At 40.9% G+C, this 23,050-nt stretch overlaps 1 protein-coding gene across 5 annotated transcripts in view; it reads right to left on the bottom strand.

Annotated features, from left to right (window-relative positions):
* Positions 1-50: 50 nt before the first annotated feature.
* LOC110984898 (protein PALS2-like) overlaps positions 51-23,050 on the bottom strand; it is a 32,885-nt gene continuing 9,885 nt past the window's right edge. For 3 of the 5 annotated variants that reach the window (XM_087135166.1, XM_087135169.1, XM_087135167.1), the window contains exons 3-14: positions 21,255-21,376; positions 19,398-19,550; positions 17,220-17,381; positions 16,267-16,342; positions 15,268-15,419; positions 12,185-12,208; positions 9,169-9,300; positions 8,845-8,953; positions 8,268-8,495; positions 7,457-7,659; positions 6,463-6,591; positions 51-5,655 (exon numbers count right to left, since the gene is read on the bottom strand). In XM_087135166.1, the coding sequence (XP_086991292.1) occupies positions 5,446-5,655; positions 6,463-6,591; positions 7,457-7,659; positions 8,268-8,495; positions 8,845-8,953; positions 9,169-9,300; positions 12,185-12,208; positions 15,268-15,419; positions 16,267-16,342; positions 17,220-17,381; positions 19,398-19,550; positions 21,255-21,376 (1,700 nt within the window). In that variant the 3' untranslated portion in view covers positions 51-5,445. The remainder of the gene's footprint in view (positions 5,656-6,462; positions 6,592-7,456; positions 7,660-8,267; positions 8,496-8,844; positions 8,954-9,168; positions 9,301-12,184; positions 12,209-15,267; positions 15,420-16,266; positions 16,343-17,219; positions 17,382-19,397; positions 19,551-21,254; positions 21,377-23,050) is intronic. The other 2 variants (XM_087135168.1, XM_087135170.1) reach the window with 2 other exon arrangements.

Raw genomic sequence — 23,050 nt, 5'->3', positions numbered from 1 at the left:
ATGTTACGTCACGTGAAAAACTCCCTGAAGGAAACATCATACCAGACTGGTCCACTCTGTCTGTCGTGTCACATTTTAATGATCATGTTCGTTTAATAGACAAGAAGGAATGGATTTCAAAATGAAACTAACATGTTAAACAGAAGACAATTAACATTCTATGAGTACTTTCATTGCGCCCCGAATACAATCAACACATCTACGTGTTTGTTATTCACTGGTTATCTGTGCTCCTACTCTGCAGAGGTTTAAAACCACAGTTCTTTGGGAAAGATTTGCAGCTGGACTGCGAAACATTTTGGGGATTTACCTCAAAGAACGAAAGTGGTGACTGTGACTAACATGTCTGAACAATTTAACCCAAACTTTGCTGACTGGGAGAAACCACACCCGCAAGCAAACATTTGCTCAATATGCAGAGCACAAGTTTTTATCCTACAGTTCATGGGTTCAAATCCTCATAACATCAACAAATTTCAACGTGAAATCACAGAGACCAGAAGTTTCCAAATGATCACCATTTGCTGCAACGGTCTTTTCTTATCCCCGCTTGTAGGAAACTGTGCAGTGACAAAAAAATCTGAACAACTATGGAGATAAGTGGAACCTATACATTCAAAAATGCTCACTTAACAACAAACTGTTAACGTTAGTGTGTATAAATAGTATTAACCAAAAAAAAACACACTTATATAAATGCAAACTTGTATATATTCTATAAAATTCTGAATACAGTCCTGCAGTTAATGATTAATATTCATCACGGACGATTACAATGTTAGATCACTGCATGTAACTATAAACATACACATGTACATCCATTTTTTACATGCACAACTCACTCGTTTACACTGCTTGGTCACCTACACCACTTTTTGGATTTCCTTTCGTGCACATCCATCATGTTGTATGCGTTCACAAGTTTTTATACACCAAAGCATTTGAATCTTGAAATGTAAGCATGCTTGTCCAATGCAATACTTTTGGCCTGAGATTGTGGTAATATGTGATGGGGGTTGAAACTTGAAACATATCACCTAAGAAGTAATCTGCTTTGATTTGGGAAGTACAGTTCACTGGGCATGTCCTCCAATGACTTATACAGACATTGGTGGAAACTGCTTAGAACTTTCATCTACTGAAATCCCAAAATGCCTTGCACCAACCAAATTTAAAGTATAGAGTCCTGACTCCAACAAAATACCACAACTGGCGTCAGATTTAGGAAGATCTGGAGTTTTCAATCAAATACTCAACATCAGTGTTTGCAACATCAGGATGTGCAAATGGCTTACATCTTTCACAAAGGATATACATGAGACAAATGTGGCAACGGTGCATGGGCCGTGCATTTCTCTTCTCAACTCAGGACGATTATGAAGTGCTGTAGCCCGAGGGTTTTTCAAGAGGCATGATGAGGGCCTGTAGGGGCAGGAGCATAGTCTGATCAAGTAGATTACACATTTTTGGTTAGAAAAGGTGTGCTTGGTAAACCTGGGTGATTTGGTTACATGTTTGTCCACTGTCCTACTGCATGTGCCCCATTACTGACTGGGCGAACAGTCATTCATGAATTTGAAGAAACAGTGGACTTGGTGAGAGAATACATGAAAATATATTTAGGCCTAAGTTTGCAAACAAATACCATCACTTGAAGCTGAGGGGTCCCTGTTAGCCCTGAAGTGAAAAACAGGGCCCCTCAATTAAACTCTTTACGCTCTGACATGCACTTGTGAGACGTAAAGCTTACATGTATCTCAAGTGATTTACATGGCAGGGGGGAATGAATTGTTGGCCAAGTATAGCTGTGTACAGTCCAAAGGGCACACGCCGTGATGGACAGCTGAGGCATAAGAATATCCATTCTATGAGGTAAATAGTGATGCATCTGTACACCCTTGGCAGACTTACATGTACATGTAGGTCCAACCTATTTGTCTCAATGCGGGCAAGTACACAATCACCATGAAATGTGTGATGTCAAGCATCCAAATCCTCACACACAAAAGAAACACGTCAGTGACGGAGTCTTGCCTATTAAAATATCCCATGACTACAACTGAACGCTACATGGAAACTCAAACTGCTGAATTGAATTCCTTCGTAACTAATACACCTGTACTTCACCTTTCTGAAGCATGTTGAACACGCTGCATGTACGCTGAATAAATAAGTAAAGTTTTTACCTCAAAGACATTCATGGATACAGTAATTTTTTAGTCTACTTTTGGGCTGGAGATACCGCTGAGCATCGTTACATTTTCAGTACTTGCCTTTGTGTTGATTGTGAAATTTAAGAAAAAATGGCATTACATACATGTACAGGATGAACAAGGGACCCTTTTGTGGACTTCTTCTTTTACAGGTCACTCCTTGTTAATAAAAGCTGCTTGTGAATTCAGGAAATGAAGATAAAGAACACTGAAATACAAACTTCATGAAACTACTTCAGAAAAGATAAACAGATACACAAAAGAGGCGGAAACAGCCCATGACATGAGATACATGCACTTACATGTATAATGGATTAAACAGTAAACAGTTTCAAGGAGGGACAAAACCAGTTTATGTATATACAGTGTTTGCACAAGGAATTGCACTTAATGTTTTGGTCATCTGAATGAACAAAGTCAACCAAATTTGTGCATATGAAAAAAACCTGATCCCAATCTGCATTTCCTCCGACTATGGTTTGCTCATGCAAAGCAACCCAACCGAGGGTAGCTATAACATTCTGATCTTCAAGGGATCTCCTTGAATCATAATCTTCAAGGGATCTCCTTGAATCATAATCTTCAAGGGATCTCCCTGGACTATACTCTCTGCAATAGATCGATTGCGCCCGCTAAATCACATGACCTATAGTGGGTATCAACCCCATAGTAAGGCGTGTTTGAGTGTTGTTTACAAATACAGCCAAGTTACGGTACGGTACCCAGTACATGTACATCGGTAGTCTGAGTACGGTACCTACGTGTACTGTCGGCTTTATTTTCGGTAAATGATACTTATAACACACTTTGCTTTTGGTGGACACCGTGTTTGTTGATATTCAATACCCACTATAGGTCACGTGACTTAGCAGGTGCAATTGGTCTATTGACACTGGTCAGGTAAATTTTGGTACTCATTCAACATGCTTAATCTATATTCCTAATGATTAAACTTAAAAATTTAAACTTAAAATATTTTAGGTTACATGTACACTAAATTAGCCCACTGAATGGAGAAAAAGACTAATTGTAAGTTCACATGAACACATTAGGACATTATTTCAAAGGTTTTTTGGCTGTCAAATGACAAGTGTTCCAACTTTTGCCAAATTTGTTAAATAGCTTCACCGATTATGTCAGAGAGAAGAGGACGGCTTCAATTTTGAAACTTGCACAAGTAAAACATGCAAATTTAAGCTACCTTGAGTGTGTGTATGTTCCATCAGTTTTGGAGCAAAATTTCTGGTAAAGTGGGTTAAACAAACAAGGGAACTCCTGTGCCTGTATCTTTGAAATCTGAATTAAAATTCTAGAACAAAACCCTACTTTCTTGGATTGGCTTTACCTAGACCATTGTGGTAGTTGAGTAAGTCACAAGCCACTCAAGTGACCTGCCACAAAGGCATTCCTCTGTCACTGTTCATCCTGTGACTGGTCTCAAGACTGGTCTTGTGAATGGGTTTCATCTGGCCTCGTGATGGTTTCAACTGCAACACTGGTCTAGCAGTATCTGAGAAACCGCAGTGTAATATTACACTTGGAAGATGAAGCTACAGGCAAGCGTTTGGTCAAATTTGTGCATCTTCCGCATTTCAAAGGCTTCAGGAGACCTGACTGCAATGACACAATGAAACCTTCATCCCCACATTTTGCATACATGTATAACAGTTTTTCACTCATAAAACTGTTCAGTTTTTGTGCAAAGAAGTGAACATGCAAACAATAAAAACTGATTATACAAAAAGCTAAAAAAAAAGAAGAAAAAAGCAAAGGTCAGGAATATTTTTGGAACCTTTTATGAAATGGTTCTTGTTTTCCTTGAAAAGGTTAAAAACAATTTAAGTCAATAACAAATAGCTGTGAAAAATGCATAACTACAGCACAGTGAACAAAACTGTATTTTTGGACGGTAGCCCTTTTCATAAAACGCTACATATAGTTCCACCCTTGGTACCATCAGATTTTTCTACAAGAACTAGCTAAAAGACACGGTGAAATGCGGACCCAACAAAATGCAACAAAACGAGACCATGGATGGCAGCATGCACTTCACTCACATCAGATGTCAGTCTTGGTACTGTCGAGTTCTCTGCACCAAAAAATGTCAAGTGAGGTGCAGAATCTATACGCATTCCTGACTCACCACTAGCCAGGACATGACCCTGTTCGGTGTTCGCACTGCACAAAAATTTACCAGCATACTCGAGGAGAATGTTATGGGGACAATGCATGCACTTCTTCACTGCACGCAAGCAAAGTGGCGTTTGCATAAATTTCCACATACTGTACAGAATGCACTCTTCTCCCCTGGATTGCTGAAGAACTTCAAGCAATGTTAAGTTTGCGAAAAAGTGCATGAATTGTGAAAGATTTTATCTGGAAGATCCAAGGCATGAAGTGAATTTAAAAATCTATTAACACAAATTAAGATTTGAAATCTAAAATTTTTCTACCCCTTCCATATTTTGTAAGCAATGTTCTACAGAACGCTTTGTACAATGAAATGTGTTTCGACCTCTTTATAACCGTGTATTTCTGTAGACCCTGTTGGCAATTTTTCAAAAAAAATCCCAGTTTGTGAACTTCTCCTTTTCTGTTGGAATATTATTCACTCAACTCACAAAACCTGCTTCACATGTTTGCATTCTGTGTGCACACTTTAAACCGACGAATCAGTTGTTTCTGCTTGAATACATTCTATGCAAGAACATAGGACTTTTAAAACTAGTTGTGGCTTTCCAAAATTTGTGGACAATTTCTAAATTATTTGTCCTTTGACACGGTTTAGATGATTTGTGGGGTGCCTTTAGTGAAACTGAGTCACAAGCCACAAGAACTACTTGTGTGACTGGACAAATGAAGCAAAAACATTTGAGAAATTTTCAGGTGAGAGTTCTTAGCTCCAGTTAGAAAACTGTGGAAAATAGCCAGAAAAAAACCCCCAAAATGGCTCTCAATATCTGATGTATTTGAACACTGTGACGCAAAAGTAGCTACTTGTATGAGTACAAACCGAGGCTTGCGATTTCCCTGCTGTTTTACACCGTGTCTGAAAGATATGGCTAAGGCTAGCAGACAGCACACAAACTTAAAGAAGCCACCAGCTTGTGGCTGCGGCTACTTCTCATACACGTATGTGCTCCTCCCAGCCCCAGCCGGTTTGATTCAAACAACACCTCACCAGTGTCACCTTGCAATCCGACCCTGTGCTCCTGGTCATGCAGTCCCACTCTCAACAGGACGTGGTCGGGTTGATGAGGGGCGAGTCGTAGACCCAGTCCACCGGCACCCACTGCCGCTTCGAAGCCATGTCCTCGATGGCTTGCTGGAGTTGGAGGAAAGTCTCCTCCAGGTTGCTGTTGACAATGACTACATCAAAGAGGTGGTTGTGCGCTCGCTCCAAGCGGGCGCTCTCGTCCACCGTCTTCTGAAGGTCCTGGTCCTGTGTCATACAGAACAACAAATTCCTGATACAATCTTTGAACTCCCAAAAAACATTTTGGCCAATAACTTTCTTGGATCTTCTTGAATTCTGCCACTCTGATGGAAACTAATGGCACATTTCCCCATCTGGGATGCCAGTGGGTTCTCAGCCCATGGCCGGAAAATTTCGATAAAGTATTATGGAAAATACAGGTAAAGTATGTACATTGTGCGTGTGCGATTTGACTAAAAAGAGCTGTACATAACGAACACTGATGGCTTAAAACACCTGTGTGTCCTAAATTGTAATGTTGAAGGACCCTGGCCTTTATTTTGCTTGTAAATGTGTGAACACTTGAGTTGCTTTTCTTGTGTGGCTAGCGATAACTTACCGGCAAAGACTATAATCTGGCAGCACACAATGCACTGTGCTTTCCATCAACCTCTGTAAAGCGTACATGCATATAATGCTAGTCGAAAAAGAAACAACCATTGCTGTCTTCTGATTTAAACCAGCGTCAGTTGAACTTATTTTTAAACTTCCATTTATTAATCTTACATTTTCAGCACATTCAACTTCAATTCTGACATGTTTAGAAGTTGAACTTAAACCTTTCGGTAGGGCTTCCAGATGATCCACACATAAAAGATTCTTCCATTGTGGGCCATGACAAAATGAGAGATCGATTGTACTATTGCTCAGTTGCCAGTTGAATGTGGACAAAAACACACACTCCAATTCCCCTCATTGTGGTGAACTACTTGTCGGACATGTATGCCAATACAATAAAGATCTTCTGACAACTTGGACTGGAATACTGCTTACCGTGACGTGTTTCTCTGTCTCCCCGGCAGCTTTAGCAGCCTCGTGGATCATCCGGAGGGACTCCAGCTCAGGAGCTTTGATGAATACCACCAATGGAAGGAACTCACTGTTTCTAAGCAGCTTCAGCGACTACAAAAAAAGAACGTCACACATACACTCCCCTTATAATTCTAACATCCAGGATACTTTAGACTGAGAACACTTCCGAATCCAACAAAATCCTACAGCTGTGGGAGAAACTGGCAGCACACGCCTGGTACCTGTGGTCATTTGCAAAAGATCCCATGAGATGAATCTTAAGGCCAGGTGAAAATGAACACATTGAGCAATGTTTCAGATTCACACGTAATGTGCAACATTCTTTTGGCCTTTGCCCTAGAAGTGGCTCTGATGTCTGTGACTCAATTTGTTAGGTTGGTCACATTGAAATTTTCGAGGAGCCAGAAATAAGCCAATGCAGCACAGAGGGTAAGACCTGTGACGGCAAGTGACTCACGGGACGACTTTAGGGTCATTCTACAAATACGGGGGTCGAAAGTGTGAGATTTTTGTGTCCCCATTACATCTGAACTTTGTTATTTGAAATGGAAACATCGCTGAAATTTTGTTTTCATGAACACAGAAGACCCTCTTTCCATTTTTCTTCATTCCTTTGCAGTAGATGTATAGGTAAGCACTTTCATGAGTTTTTTTAACTGCATCAATGACATGAATTATAAACTTCTTAATGATCAGAAAGCTATGAAGCTCTAGTTTCCTTTATAGCTGGCTTAGCTCGTGTTGCAAGAAACTGCAGATAAAAGATGTTTTAGCAGGGTAGCAATGATTCAGTGGGGTGACTTAATATGTTAGCGGGGCCGGCCGGCATCTTAAAACCCCCTCAGTGAGATCACACTGGAGGTCTACCTAATGAACAGGTACCTTTCTGTGGGCAAACAAAATTGACCAGAGGGTCTCGCATAGTAGGGGGATGCATGTAGGAAAGGCTGCTTACCTGGGGGTTGATATCGAGCACGCACATCTTCCCTGATCGATTGACGGCGCGGATGGCGTCGTACGTCGTCCCGTACAAGTTGTCTGCGTACTCGCCGTACTCCAGGAAGCGGTTTTGCCTGATGTCATCTTCCATCTCTGGGCGCAAGGCAAAGTAGTAGTCAAGGCCATTTTCCTCTCCTTCCCGGGGCCGACGAGAGGTGTCTGATTGACAAAGAACGGAGCACAGGCAATGAAAATGTGTGGCAACAGTTGAATGTCATTGTGTATTGCTCGTACGTCACTAACATGTCCTTTCCCATCCCCAGTATTAAGACTTCTTTATCATTCTTAAACAAAGGTTAACAAAAGAAAAAGAATGCACGCTATTGGCCAAAAGGAAGAAAAAACATTTTGACACACAGAACAAGACTAGGTCACGGCAAAAAGCAAAAATTTGGTTGACTCTTTCTCCTCAAACAGCTATAAGACCAAAGCTTTATCCTAAGACGGCATCACTAAAGTATGAGAACACCAAAGAGGTCCTGAGAAACATCCCTTCAAAATAACCCAGTCAACCTGAAAATCAGTGTGGAAACGCGAAACAGATGAATTTAAGGATTTCAAAGAAAAAAAATGCATGTTACATCGGCCCTTTCAATGCATATATGTATGGACACGTACCCATGCAATCTCCACAGGCATATGCACAGTGTCTGACAGTGTACAATCCCCCGTGCTCCCCCAAAATTTCAACATGAAAATTTCAGCATGGTGCTCCGTCATCACAGCACCCAAACCACTTGAAAACAAATTGGTGCCCAAGCACTCACGGGCCACAGCAGTTCCAAACCGCTTGTAGTCTGAGTCGATTAGCTTGTTCTTCAAGATGCGTCGGCCGACCCCCTGGGCCCCTAGCAAGACCAGGGTCTTGCGCTGGAAGGGCGGCATCTCCTGTACCTCCTCGTAGATGACGATGTCGCTGCGGTCAAACACGTAGTTCTTGCGGGTCTGGTAGCGTTCGTGCCGGCGTCGCTTGCTCTGGATGAGACCACAGGCTACTGTTGTCCACCCAAATGTACAACAATAGTTAAACATTTATCAGCAGAATCTCCAAGCCAAGCCAAGGTTCACAAAGCACTAAGAAAAAAACCACACCTTAGCAACAATATAAGCAAGCCAAACTGGCAGGGAACAAGTCATGAGTAATGAGCCTCTTCCCTGTGGCCTGTGTGTGAGATCCTTCACTAGCTCCTGGCTACATGTACATGTACAGTGTGTATATAAATACAAAAACCAGGCTTGGTGACTATTCAGCATGAACATGCAAGTATTTCAAAGTAAATATGCACAAAACTTTTGGTGGGCGATGGTAAAATTTAATTAATTGCACTTGGCTCCAAAATATACCTGTCTGCCTTGTATAGATGTTCTCCTTGGGCACAAAAGCGCGTCTGCGTTCCTCCAACTCTGCACTAGGTATCAACCCGGTTGGGCCATCTCTGTTCAATACATAAGCCTGCATCAGAGCAAAACAACTTGTAAAGCACAGCAATATTTAATCTTAAAACATGACTGAAAATATGATCACTGTGTCATTAGTCAGAGTGACTGAAATGGCGCACTGCAAATTTGACATTTTGGTCAGTCATTACAAATAAATGCCATCTTTGCGAGAGTAGATGCTCATATGTGTAAACGTGATGACTTTTTAGGCTGACATTAAGATTTTACCTGCCACCAGTTCTGGTCATCTCGGTCAACAACACAGAGGATGTCGCCCTTCTTGAAAGCGAGCCCAACCTCAGGGCAAGGGAGAAGACTGTCGTGCTCTGGGTTATAATCAAAGAATGCCCTGACATGCACCTACAGATATGCACAGATACGGAGACATAAGAGAACATGGGCGAAAAAAATATGACATGAGGTATTCACTTTTATCCTACTGATTAAAACAGTTTCTAATGGATGGATTTTTTATATAGTAAGACTAAAGCAACTACTGGTATTTAGAACTACATGTTTGTTGTACAAGGTTTGCTCTTATGGTGGGGTGACATATATATTTACCCTGTTTACTCAGTGTGGTACGAGAGCTGAGAAAAAAATCACAAGCTTGCTTGAGTAGATTTGAACCAATGGCTTCCTGCCTACTAGTGCTGTACAAATGTACTTACAGCAAGAAGTCATGGGTTCGAATCCCACCCAACCAAACTTGTGATTTTCACAACTGTCGGACCACAGTGAGTAAACAGTGTGAATATACATGTATATCGGCAGAGCCTACATGTGGACTTGTAGCGTAAAATGCTGATTCAAAGCAGATTATTATCATTTTCTCTGAACAGAATTAATTCCAGACTAAGACTTCCGAGTCCCAATTCCATTCTTTTTCAAGGATCAACTCTCAGTTCTTTCGGAGTTGACACCAGGCATACAGTAAATAATTTTACTGACAGACACGTTGTGTCTCAAAAATGAGGCTTTTCTCATGAAACTTCTACACAGAATAGATAACAAGTTGTAGGGAAAGTTGGCATGTATCATCTCTGAAAATTGCAACTGCAGAGAGAAGGTGATGTTGTACATGATCAAATTTGGGAGAATAATTGCGTCTCACCAATCTATCAGTGTCAAGTACTACATGTACAGTTCACCGTTTCTTCACAATAAGCCTTTTGCAAGTCAACTTTGACCCAAATCTGGTAAATTGAGTTCTTAAATTTACGGGAACATGACAATTTGAATTCTCCTTACTAAAACCACTGTTGCTATACCTCGTGATTCGGGGCAAGCTTTTGCTTAGTTACATAAGAGACACCTTGCAACAATGCACTGTTCTTAACGGATAAGAAGGGCATAAAGGAACCAGTCCATTCCAGAGATGGTGGTCACTATGCAAAAGCTTGCCCCGAATCACAAGATATACCAACAGTGTCTTTCGTCTGGGAAATTCAAATCATTATGTTCATGTGCAGTCAGATAACTCAGTGCACCAGATTTTATTCAAATTTAACTTGCGAATGGCTTATTCTGTTCTAGAAAAACAGAGAGCAGATTTTCATGAGTCCTCAGAATTACCGGTAATTAAAAAATACTTCTGCAGCCCAGAAGTCTGCTTTGGTTTTACATGTAGCTGTTGGATTCAGCTAGTCTTACATCTGTTGCATTGTTCAATTTAAAAGTGAACAAGCACACTAGCTGCAGCAACCTTGTGACAAAAAAACCTGTATTCTGTAATTTTACATACAGGCTCCATTGAGGACCAACTTGTAATACGGTTAAAAGATTGGAAAAAGAGAAGCTTCCTGTGTCCCTCCGCACAAATACGGCAAGCTGACACCTTGGTGGAAAATGCCCAACACACGATGCTTCATTTGCACTAGACAAGACATGCTTTTTTATTTCATGACATTTAGTTCTCTTGCATGTGCACGCACTGCATTCTAGCATGTCATGAAAGTGAAGAGACTTTCTGATCTTAGCTGCCTTGATGTTACCCGTACATCTTGATGTTGGCTTGCGGAAATCAAAAGTTGAAACTGTGATGATGTTATTTAGTCCTCTCAATCATTTTCTCTTCGAGGCACAATACATTAAAAAAAAGCCGTTCACTGCTGTGATGTGGAAAGGTTAATTTGTTTTAACATGGGCATGTCTCTTGGGTGTGAAAAAAACGCCATGTCCCACACCACAGCAGTAAACAATTATAAGCTTTCACATATGAGTAAATGCAAGAGGTTCACGTTAACCTGGACAGACTCTTGCCAAGCTTCAACTCTCACTTTCAATCATGGCAGCAATTATAACTGCAGCACCCTAGGCTTTTTGTATAGCAAAGAGGCTCACCAATCAGCCTAAGTCAAAACCTGCACTGAAAACCCAACCATGTCACTTCATCTGTACTTGTACATACATGTACACTGAATTGAGCCAGTAAGTAACCATGGTTGGCCTCTCCAGTCATGAATCTGTCATGCCAAAAAAAAAAAACCAGGGCCTAATTTTATGACTATGCTAACTACAAGTGAAGAATTTCTGCTTACTACCATTCTTCTCTAACAGTAAGCGTAATGTATTTTGAAGGTTAGCACAGAAGTCTGGCTCGTGTTTTTGTACGTCCACATTCTGTAACTTAGGATTCCCAGCTGGGTCATTCAATAAATTTGGGGTCCGATGTGTGACACTTTTCTGTCCCCATTACACCAGACCTGAGTAATTTTTAAAAAATGGTTTATCATAAAAATTATTTGAAACTATTTTTGTTTGGCAGGTACATGTACATGTAATTTGTATTACTCAATCACTTTTGGAAATTAAAGAATGAGTTGTGAACTTACAAAAGAATACGCCAGATGTTACAGGGACAGGAAACCACCGAACCCCAAATTTAGTGAATAACCCCGCTAACGCTGCAAGCAACAGACTTGAAATCCTACAGATACAAGTAGAATTCTCTGATTAGCAGAAGTGTTGCATTAAGCCCAACTGTGGCATCGCGGGGAGAGGGGAATTGAACAACCAACAAGATTCCTCTACCGAAACCCAACTCCTCTGTGACTGCTCCAGCATTAAAGAACCACAGCGATGTTTGCGAGGACCATGTTTTGTGCATGTTACGCCAAAAACCAGAAGCCAATTCTTTAAAGCAAATTAGAAATTACACTTTGAGAATTTTTCCCCCCAGCGAATTATTTGCAAGAGTTGCAGCGAGCGTGAAAGATTGATGAATAACATTGAAGAAACATACCGCTCTGCTCATTCTCAAGATGGCCTAGGACAAAAAACGTGGAATCCTTCCATTAAAGAAGACATGTACACATGTAATTTTTTAAGACTCAGAGAATACATGTTAAGAAAGCTTTCTTGCAGCATTAATATGAATTTCCACTTCCTTTGAAATTGTAAAGGGGAGAAACTTCCAAATTTTGGTGGTTATGCTGATGAAATTTCATATTCATGACGAATGCATGATGCCATCCAAGACAGAACAGTGGTGTCTCTGTAGCTCGGTGTACAAACATATATCACACTTTGCTATATTTCCTGTGTACATGTACATGTCCCACTTTTATTTGTTTAGCCTTTTAAGCAGCTTTTGGACAACAAAAAAGGGCCAATATTGCCTCAAACTTTATTTGTATGTAATTTTGAAGGACATTAAAAAACTAGAATGGCAAAGCCACCATGGCTCGCTGCTTGTCATGAATTTGAATTTCTTTCCTATAATAACAGCTTCCGTTAAGAGACATCCAAGTTATATGAATATGGTAACTACATGTAAATTATACTAACCAACCTTCATCCAAATTGTTTACTAGATTGGTTGAGATATGACTGCAATACAGATGTACCAGATATTTTATTAACCTTAGCGATAAAATTCATTACACTCTAGGAGAAAAAAACCTAGTTAGTGCTGTGAGCCTGTGTGTTGAAAGACACCTGTCGTTTAAAAGTAAATCAACAAAGACCACCAACAGGGGAGATACAGGTACAAAGGCTTCACAGTTCTTTACAGCAGAGAGGAATGCTTATAGAATGTGGGTCCAGCTGGTACAGTCAGACTACACCTGGATGATTTACATAAGCCGTGCATTGTGAGTTTGAGGGGTAGTGCATAATTAAAATTCCTCTAAGGTACAGCTCTGCACTTTGTATTAAACCCCATCATCCTATCATCTACAATTCTACCCCCATCATCCATATCCCATCATCCTATCTATCTCCAATCCCACATCCACCTTATCTTTCCATCCATATCCTGCTCCACCCCTCCATCATCTTGTTCATCTCTTACTCTTCCCCCTTTCCACCATCCTATCCATCTCCTACTCCACCCCCTTCCCATCATCCTATCCATCTCCTACTCTTCCCCCCCCATCATCCTATCCATCTCCTACTCCACCCCCTCCCCATCATCCTATCCATCTCCTACTCTTCCCCCCCCCCATCATCCTATCCATCTCCTACTCCACCCCCTCCCCACCATCCAATTCATCTCCTATTCTTCCCCTCCCCACCATCCAATTCATCTCCTACTCTGCCCCTTCCCATCATCCTATCCATCTCCTACTCCACCCCCTCCCCATCATCCTACCCATCTCCTACTCCACCCCCTCCCCATCATCCTATCCATCTCCTATTCTTCCCCTCCCCACCATCCAATTCATCTCCTACTCTGCCCCTTCCCATCATCCTATCCATCTCCTACTCCACCCCCTCCCCATCATCCTACCCATCTCCTACTCCGCCCCCTCCCCATCATCCTATCCATCTCCTATTCTTCCCCTCCCCACCATCCAATTCATCTCCTACTCTGCCCCTTCCCATCATCCTATCCATCTCCTACTCCACCCCCTCCCCATCATCCTATCCATCTTCTATTCTTCCCCTCCCCACCATCCAATTCATCTCCTATTCTTCCCCTCCCCACCATCCAATTCATCTCCTACTCTGCCCCTTCCCATCATCCTATCCATCTCCTACTCCACCCCCTCCCCATCATCCTACCCATCTCCTACTCCACCCCCTCCCCATCATCCTATCCATCTCCTATTCTTCCCCTCCCCACCATCCAATTCATCTCCTACTCTGCCCCTTCCCATCATCCTATCCATCTCCTACTCCACCCCCTCCCCATCATCCTACCCATCTCCTACTCCGCCCCCTCCCCATCATCCTACCCATCTCCTACTCCGCCCCCTCCCCATCATCCTATCCATCTCCTACTTTTCCCCCTCCCCATCATTCCCTTCACTTCTTACTCCGGCAGTCCCATCATCCCACTAATCCAGCCCAACCATTACGCCAACCTCATCCAGCATTTCATCCACTTTCTACATACGTGTACTTTGTCCCCATAATCCTCCTCCAACAGGTACCCCTCCCCCAACAAACAACTGTCACTTGGGGCCCCCCAATCCCTTACAATTTTCCCACATACTGTGCATGTACATTTGTATGTGTCTCAACACTGTCTAAACACACATTACAGGAGTGACTCAGTACATACAAGTATGTATGTACTCCAGGGTTAGTACACAATACAACTCAAACCGTTAACATTCAACTTTTATCATTTTTTTCATCGAATTCATAAGTTTCCGAGCTTTAATGCCATATAAGACTATTTACACACTGATGGAATTCCAAGAGGAAGCAAACAAGCACTTAAAGGCACATTTTAACACCTATGGAAATGCAAGCAAAAACTTTAACATTTGAGGACAGCCGCCTTGACGGATGAACGGACGGCCCGACGGATACCCCTACGCACCGTCAGACGGACGGAAGACGGAAATTGGTATTACATACATGTAGGCTCGTATTTGTTTCGCAGCTCGCCAAAAATTAGCTCATTTGACAAGGAGTGCCTTGTGCGACAGAAGCAAAACACAGCCCTCTAATAGATAGAAAAAATTTATGAAAGGATTTTTATAGAATGGAAGAACTACCACCTTCTTGTTTGTATTTTCGTAGCACACAGTAACACGTATGAAGGCAAGTTGAGCTGAATTTTTATGTCATAGTTTCCATTTATCATGTTAATACTAGCTGTGTGAAGTTGCACAAGGCACAAAATGGCAAAGGAACAAGCATGTTCCAACAAAGTTAACCCGCCTATTACACATTACCTTATCTGAAAGTATTAAGACAGCACCCAAGTGCATGTACAGAAAAAAACAAATCCGCCAGGTCCTTGTGCAAAAGGAACACCACTTTGAGCTTTGATGTCAATACTTCCCATAATGCACCACAAAAACCAACTGCTTTTCTGTGGTAGCATGTACATGTTAACTACTCCTAATGGAAATGCCGAGTGTAACTCACGGGTAAGAGTCGGAAGTCATTGTGGTAGCTGGGTATGATCTTGAGGGTGACATTTCCCGATGCTGTCTTCATGTGCTCCTGGAGGGCATCCGGGTCATTGGTCACATCGATGCCGTTCACTTCCTTGATGATGTCGCCCACATGGAGAAGACCTGCCAAAGCAATGTACACGTATACAAAAGGGAAGGTATTCATCAGGTGGCATTGTTACGACTGATCTGCATCAAACAATAAACCATACTTATATTAAAATCGCATATCATTGCGCTGTCCTGGAATCAACAGCTGTTGAGTTTGAACAGATCTATGTTTTGAGCCTGATTTTCAATCAATTGATTAACCGTGTTTGACAGCATCTGGTAAGTTCATCCATAACTGAGCAGAGACTGATTGAAAAGACCAGGGTCCACAATATTTAGTCTTACCAGGAAGAAAGGAGTTGACAAAGATTTATGGGTGTAACATAAGTTTCTAACTTTCTAACATTTAAAGACTCTGAATGCCTGATTAATGAGACGGCAAAGAGAGAGAAACATGCAGGCAACTCACATGACGGGTGAGTAAGCATCAAATAATGTACATGTAGGTGTCCCTGGACCCAGTTTTAGACACTTTAAATCTGGGTTTAGAGTAATATGTACCTGTCAACATTCCGACAGCTTCCCAAAGTGGACTGCTTTAATTCAAAAATGCCACTATTAGCACAGAATGAGTAAATAGATTTGAGGGCTTGAACACAAAATATCTTCACTGTGTATGATTTGTTTCAAGGCGAGTTACACTTGGTGACATGAAAGGCAACCTTTTATGAACAATTTGTCCTCAACGTGACACTGTTGACAATGAAGGCTCGGTGCTAATGAAACTTTACGAAAATGAAACAAACATTTCTATTGCTGTTCTGTCAGAGGGCAGGCTAGTAAAGGATTTTCACGCACAGAAAGCAACTACTCTTTTACATGAGTTATCCTAAAGAAACCCTGGCATAAATGTACTCACCCTGTTTTTCAATGATACCTCCGTGTATTACTCTGGCCACAACTATTTCACCCTCTTCCTGTCGTAATGTAATCCCCTGTACAACACGGAAATGGCCCTTGTAAGGACAGTGCAGAATTGACAAACATCACAAAAGTTCTAATGGGAAGCACACGGTGAATGGGTAAAAATTTTCTTCGAAATGGTCAAGCCCAGCATTGAATCACATTTGTTTTTCTTCCATCAAACCTTGGTGGAAATCGACTCAAACTTCAACCATCCCTGATCTTACAAAATCAAAACATTACGTAGATCAAGGGTTTGGAAGATTTGGATGGACTGAGAACGTCAGCTCTAGACCTCTGTATACATATATAAGTACCCGTAGCCACTGTTATCAATGAAACTTGACAGCTCCTGAGAGCTGACGTGCAAAGAATGTGCCACCTGGTCCCAACACAGTGGAGGATTTTGGAAATTTCTAGCAAACATAAACAGGGAGTTAGGGTAAATGGAATAACAACATAGGACTTCAGCAAGAAGAGCAAAACAGGTACAGGGTTATGCACAGAACCAGCAGAGATTTTGAGAAGAACAAATAAGGGCTTAGAATGGGATAGGAAAAATATCAATGAAAATAACGAAAACGTCAATGTAAAGATAAATGATAAACATTTGTTTTTTACAAATACATATATCCGTACATGTACAAATACTTACATGTACATGTAAGCGACTGGAAATTGCTTGTGTTCTGTATATTCTGTTGCAACAGAATAAAATTAGCATTTCCCAAAATAAAGACTGTCACTTGTTTCAGTGAACTCTGCACAAACTGTACTCTACCCTATGAATCTCACAGGGATTTATCCTTCTCGCTGCTTCTGTGTACAGATGGCCAATTGGCACATTGTTTGTTTTCCTTGAGTCAATTTAGAATGAAGAAAAATAAACTGAAGCGTAATGATACTTGCCAGTGGCACATTTGACGGTTTCCTGATGCCAACCATTCTGATGGCATCCCCAACAGCATTGAATTCATGCGGTGGTGGGTACGCTGGCCGGGTGCGATCCAGGAATACGGACGGCTGCTCAAAGTCACCATTGGCGATGCTGTCATGGGTTTTGGTCAGTGACTGGAACGGAACACAAAAACAAACAGGCCAGATGGGTTTACTGACCAAACTATACCCTGCAGACAGTCTCCCAGTGATAAGAATTTCTCCACAACTACTTGTAAGGCAAGTAGTTTTTATAAGTTGGTGCTCAGTCTTTTAAAGACAAATTTTAGAGGACAACGGGAAAAAAAGGATTTTCTACGGTCTCAAGAAAAACAAATAAGGGTCTTCGAGTCTGAGAGAAAAATACCCCAAAAGATTTTTCCAAAAAAAACAGGGGAAGAAAAAGAAGTATCCCTTACCACTCGCGCTAGCCGCCAAGGACCAAAGCTCACAAAATTGATATCGGTGACTTTGCCCTCGATCAGACAGCAGAGACAAAAAAATTTTTTTTACATTCACATGTATATTGGTACATTGTGTGTTGGCGAATCCGAGACTTCTCAAAATAAATTTTTTTTTTCCCAGTTCTGAATCTGGAAGGTCGGCATACCTGAGCACCAAAACACAAACAACTCTTGCCTAACGTACTGTACATGCACCAGTACATATGAAGCATGCCCTGGATCTTGGTCATGAGATTAATATTTGACGAGCCCATTTGCAGTGATGGCTTTTGGAACTGAAAGTACACAACAGGAAAAACGTGTGAAAATACAATGTCTCATTCTCTTCTGTCTCTCAACTCAGCAACCAAACTTTTTCTTACTATTTCTTCTTGGATGCGAACCATTTTGACAAATCTGGATCCCCTGATGCCCAGAACAAAATCGGGCAACAGGTTACTACTTCCTGTCAGCAGCCAAATTCATTGGGTTACCAATTTTTCTAAAATCAGGTACAAAAAGGGTACAACAAACCAACTTGGATGATAATAATGGGCACCATTCACTCTGCCCATTGTTGTTGCCATCTGTCAATGAAAGCTCTGTCAGTCGACCTCCGTTGCCCAATATGCACTTTCCCAAGATAATGCTACATGTACATGATCAAAGTACCCATGACCCATTGACAGAATGTAACGTACGTGTACATGTAATAAAATTTCTCAATGTTGGTAACAGTATTCATTCACACTAATAACATCAGTATATATATATATCCTGATATCAGTATTCGTTTAACCTGATCAATTTGTGAGAAAAATTGCCACTAAATAGCTTCCAGTTCCCATTGTGGTGGCTATTTGAGACTACATCATGCCAATATATCTCATATCCTTCTTCCCCAAGCCCAGCAACCAAACCTTTTCTTGCTATTTCTTCTTAGATGAGAAATATTTTGATCTTTTCTATAGGTCTGCTGAATTCATTTGATGGCTCTTGATTACCAAGTGTTCCTTTCAACAGTCTGTAAATATCCTTCAAATTTGAATAAGGAGACCTTGGGTCTCAGAATGTGCCTCTGTAACAGCTCTCTGTGAATATTCTTCCATAGAATTACCACTTTACGATACGTCTCACGCCGTTTTAAAAGTGTAATTCAGATCACAGAATCAGTTTATGGGTGTTAGGTTCCATCCAAGCAAACTTGTCATTTTGTTGTTTTTCTGGAGGGAGAGAAAGCTCTCGTGTAACATGATTTTCATTTAGAACGTCAGTAAAATACAAACCCCACGGACCCTTTTTCCACCCCTTGGCCAGACATGTGGGATGAATAGAATTAGACCACCTCAAGAGAGGTGTTTGTAAATGTATGGTAAAATAATTCCAACCACAAGAACTGAATTATTGGTTCTCAGCAAACTTCCCAGTGGAGATGGATATTCTGCTTGTTGCCCCTAGCAACAGCACAATCAAGATTCATTTCAAAATGGCCTGTTCCGACACGTAGTATCTCTCATCAGCTTCACATGTATAGCTTTAGAGTTTAGAGATGACCAGTGCACTATAGTAGGTCACTTCCACATGCTGCCCACAATGCAATTAGCAGGTCAGCAAACGCCACATGAAATAGTAAAAGTTTTGCCTCCTGTTGGAAAAAAAATCCATCAACAGTTGTAATAAAAACAGTTGTTCAATGAACTCTCCTTACAGAAAAGTTGGGGTCGTCCAAAATCCCTGCTAGCTCTGCAGCATTGTCATCATCTGTAATGAATGGACTGATGTCCTCAATGACGTCATGGATGAGCGACACTCCGTCCTTCCGTATTGGTCTCAGCTCAATCTCCTCTAGGGCATCATGGGCCTGACGAGGAACAACAGATACATAGAATGATAATGGGAATGATAAACCCACAAATTTCTCACAGCCAAGGGGCAGATCTCCCTAAGCTTCACTGTGCAGTCATGAGGAGAATCTATACCTCGGGTGTATGTACCATGTACATGTTCCAAGTTTTAGCTCAATCATGTAGAGTGTTTGCTATCTGTCATTAACTCCAATCCTCCAAGATCCTTCACAATCCACCGATAGGTTTTGGAAGATTATGACGCATTTACAGGTGGAGAATGAACAGGGCAAGTAATATTACTTCAAATGGTGTTTAGTGCCCTTTGGAAAGTCCAACCTCGAAGATTGCACCATTGGTTTTATACACGAGGTTGGCTCTGGAAGATACAGCACATCTTCTGGCAAAGGCATATGTACACATACATGTACACGTACATACAGCACAGCTCCTGTCAAAAGATGGCGAAGCGTTTCAGCCGCAAACTAATTAAGGCTTTAACAGCTAGAAAAAAATGTGAAAGATTCAGTTCGGCCTTTGGGTCAAAGATCATCCGCAGAAACTAGGGTGAAATGATTTGTCACCTTAAAAGCAAAAGTGACAGCAAGCAAAATTTGTCGAGAAAGAGGACACCCGCACGACAAGGAAGTAGCTCTATTCTGAATCTGTTTGTGTGCACACACATTTATTTCAACATTGCCTTAAAAAGACACATAGGTAGTACATCGCTGTACTTAAAGACAAAAATACACATTATTAGACTCAAAAGGCATTTAAACAGTTAAAATATTACATGGAATAATTAATATTAACAGTTGCGCACAAAAACAGAGGGCAACATCTAGGGAAGTGGGTGAAGCTAAAAGCTATTGTACCCCGACCTGGCACTGACAAGGACTAGACAAACATTAAATATAAAGGAATGAGACAAGACTTGACTAATACAAAATCTGCTTTACATTCCCTGCCATGCTTCGCTACATGTACATGTACCTATACATTTCAACATGGAAACAACATCCCTCTTGCCCACTCAGAATCCACTCACCTTTCACAAAGTTTATAAATACATTTTTTTTTCTCATTCAGACGGAACGATGTATAATTACACAGTAACTCTGCATTGGGCATCCATGCCAGTCATAAAATATTTGATGTTTAACACATCACATGTATGAATCGTGTACATTTGTTTTCAATGCATAATGTATGGTGTACAAAGCTGTTAATAATGCCGTGGTTACGGAAGGTATCATTAACATACTCAAAGCAGGGTCACATCATAAATGTACATCATACATGTATATTCCATGGTTATGATGAATAAGTACATAAGTACATAAGTACACGTACATGTAACGAATACACTGCTTTCTCTTTCTCACCGTGCAGTTTAAACTATATTTCCAATGCGCATTTTATCAACTCAAAGTACACCCAGAGGTTATGCACACAGAATGGACCCATCTGCAGCTGTCTAAAAGCTAAACGATCAAATTATATGAAGTGATGAAATTAGCACTTGGTTGAAAGAAAGCGATAGCACTAACTCCTGTTAAGTTATGTTATCTGCAATGTCACCAGGTTGAAAAAAAAAAAAAAAGATGCAAAATTATATTGTTGAATTCGGTTTCGCACATTGCACTTGTAGGTAAAATACCGTATCATTGTGTTTGAACAGGAGAACAAATTTGAGTTTTGGGCACCAAAGAGCAAATTACCTTGACAAGATTTTGCAGGACTCGTCCCTGCATTACCTCCTTGAGGAAAAGTAGATCAACGCTCTCTGCCTGGGCTGAGTTCCCAATGTCGTGAAGATTGCCGACAACAGTATCCATGGCTTCTGCCAAATGAAAACAAAAGCCCGAGACCACTTGTGCATGTTAAACAGGTTCACAAAGGCACAAAACTTTGAAGCCATTGAGAATTCATTACTTTTGTTTCACAAAAAGTTAACCTCTGACCCCAAACCTGCTTCGTATTGTCTTCCATAACAAGGAAATGATTTGTATTTTTCCCTATGGAATTTCTCGAAGGCATTCATCAACATGTACTTGAACTACAAGATACATTTTTGGATACATGTTTACCCTGTTTGTGCTTCGACTGCATGCATCATCTTGACAAATGTATGATTCTGAAAAGTCATTCCTACAGCAACATCATAGGCTTATTACCGGACTCTGTGGTCAAACACAGGGCTGCTCTCTTTCAGCTCTACTGATGTCCATGTACTGGTACAATGTAGTTGAGTACATGTACATGTACATGTATATCATTCAGTACTGTGCCCCAATTCCATGTTATCCTCCACAGCTCTCCAGAGGAACATGGTGCATCTATCACTCAGCACTTGCTCTTGTACTGGTAGCATTCACAACAGGCTGACTATCAGACAAACTCCCCATGTAATGTATACATGCATGTACATGTATTTTCCATACTTCAGGAGTAACAACGAAAGGACACATGGACATGACCATTCCCAAAGAGCCACTACGGCCAGGTGTGCACATTCTGTACAATATACATGTACATAATTTACATGTAGTTTATAAAACAAGTGTACAGTACATGACATATGAACTGTACTGTACATGTACATGTACAGTTACATGAACTGGGTAAGTCCAACATTATTCATACCCATTCCAAATTACGGTACATGTCGAGAATTGACAACCAAAAGACCATCTAATAGAACTGACAACCAAAAGCTTCTCTCAGATGAGCTTTTGCAAAGGAAATAAGCATGTACTTGAATATACTAGTTTTTGTGTGCCTGGGTTGACCATCAGTCCAGTTCAATTGTTTTAAGGAAACAGCAAACTGTACATGTATGAATAATTTGGGGCTCAACTGTACTGTATGTATTCAACAATAGTGGAAAGCTATGTACATCAACAACAAGTGGAATTGATCAGTGTCCATGATAAATTGCATTACCTTGTTCTTGTATCAACACCTAAAAGACACTCCTACATACACTGTAGAAATCAATACTATGATTGATTTTTTACATTGAAAGAAATTTGTAAAAAAAAATTTAAACATCAAACATACATGTATTTTTGTACGTGTGCAAGCACGATTTCACAGACAAGTACAAAATTCATGAGTTTTTTTAATGTGTCCCTGAAAAGCAAGAACATCTACCGTACCTTACATGATAAAGATAATAATTACGCACATGTACAGAGTACATGGAGGCTCACTGTACTCAGACACGCATCATCAAAGGTCTTGAGCTCTCCACAGGGCCATGCATGCCAGTCAGTGAGATGGTGGTCCAATTAGGAAAATTATAGTTAAATTTAAGGAATGCTTGACCACATGAGGTACATCTACCCCCCCCACATGTACAAGTATATGCATGTACTTGCAGCATTCCATGCAAGCCTCTGATCCTATCATTACTAACTAAGGAGGTTGATTTACTCAATGCCACATCTGGCTGACAGCTTTAAAGCAGACACTAAAGCTTCACTTATACTCAGGGAATAATATCAACTAGACC

This window comes from Acanthaster planci, linkage group LG03 (assembly GCF_054643075.1).
Source record: "Acanthaster planci isolate LZ-2023a linkage group LG03, COTS_SCS, whole genome shotgun sequence".
Classification (NCBI taxonomy): domain Eukaryota; kingdom Metazoa; phylum Echinodermata; class Asteroidea; order Valvatida; family Acanthasteridae; genus Acanthaster; species Acanthaster planci.
The sequence above is the reverse complement of the archived record's forward strand: the minus strand, read 5'-3'. Positions and strand labels throughout refer to the sequence as shown.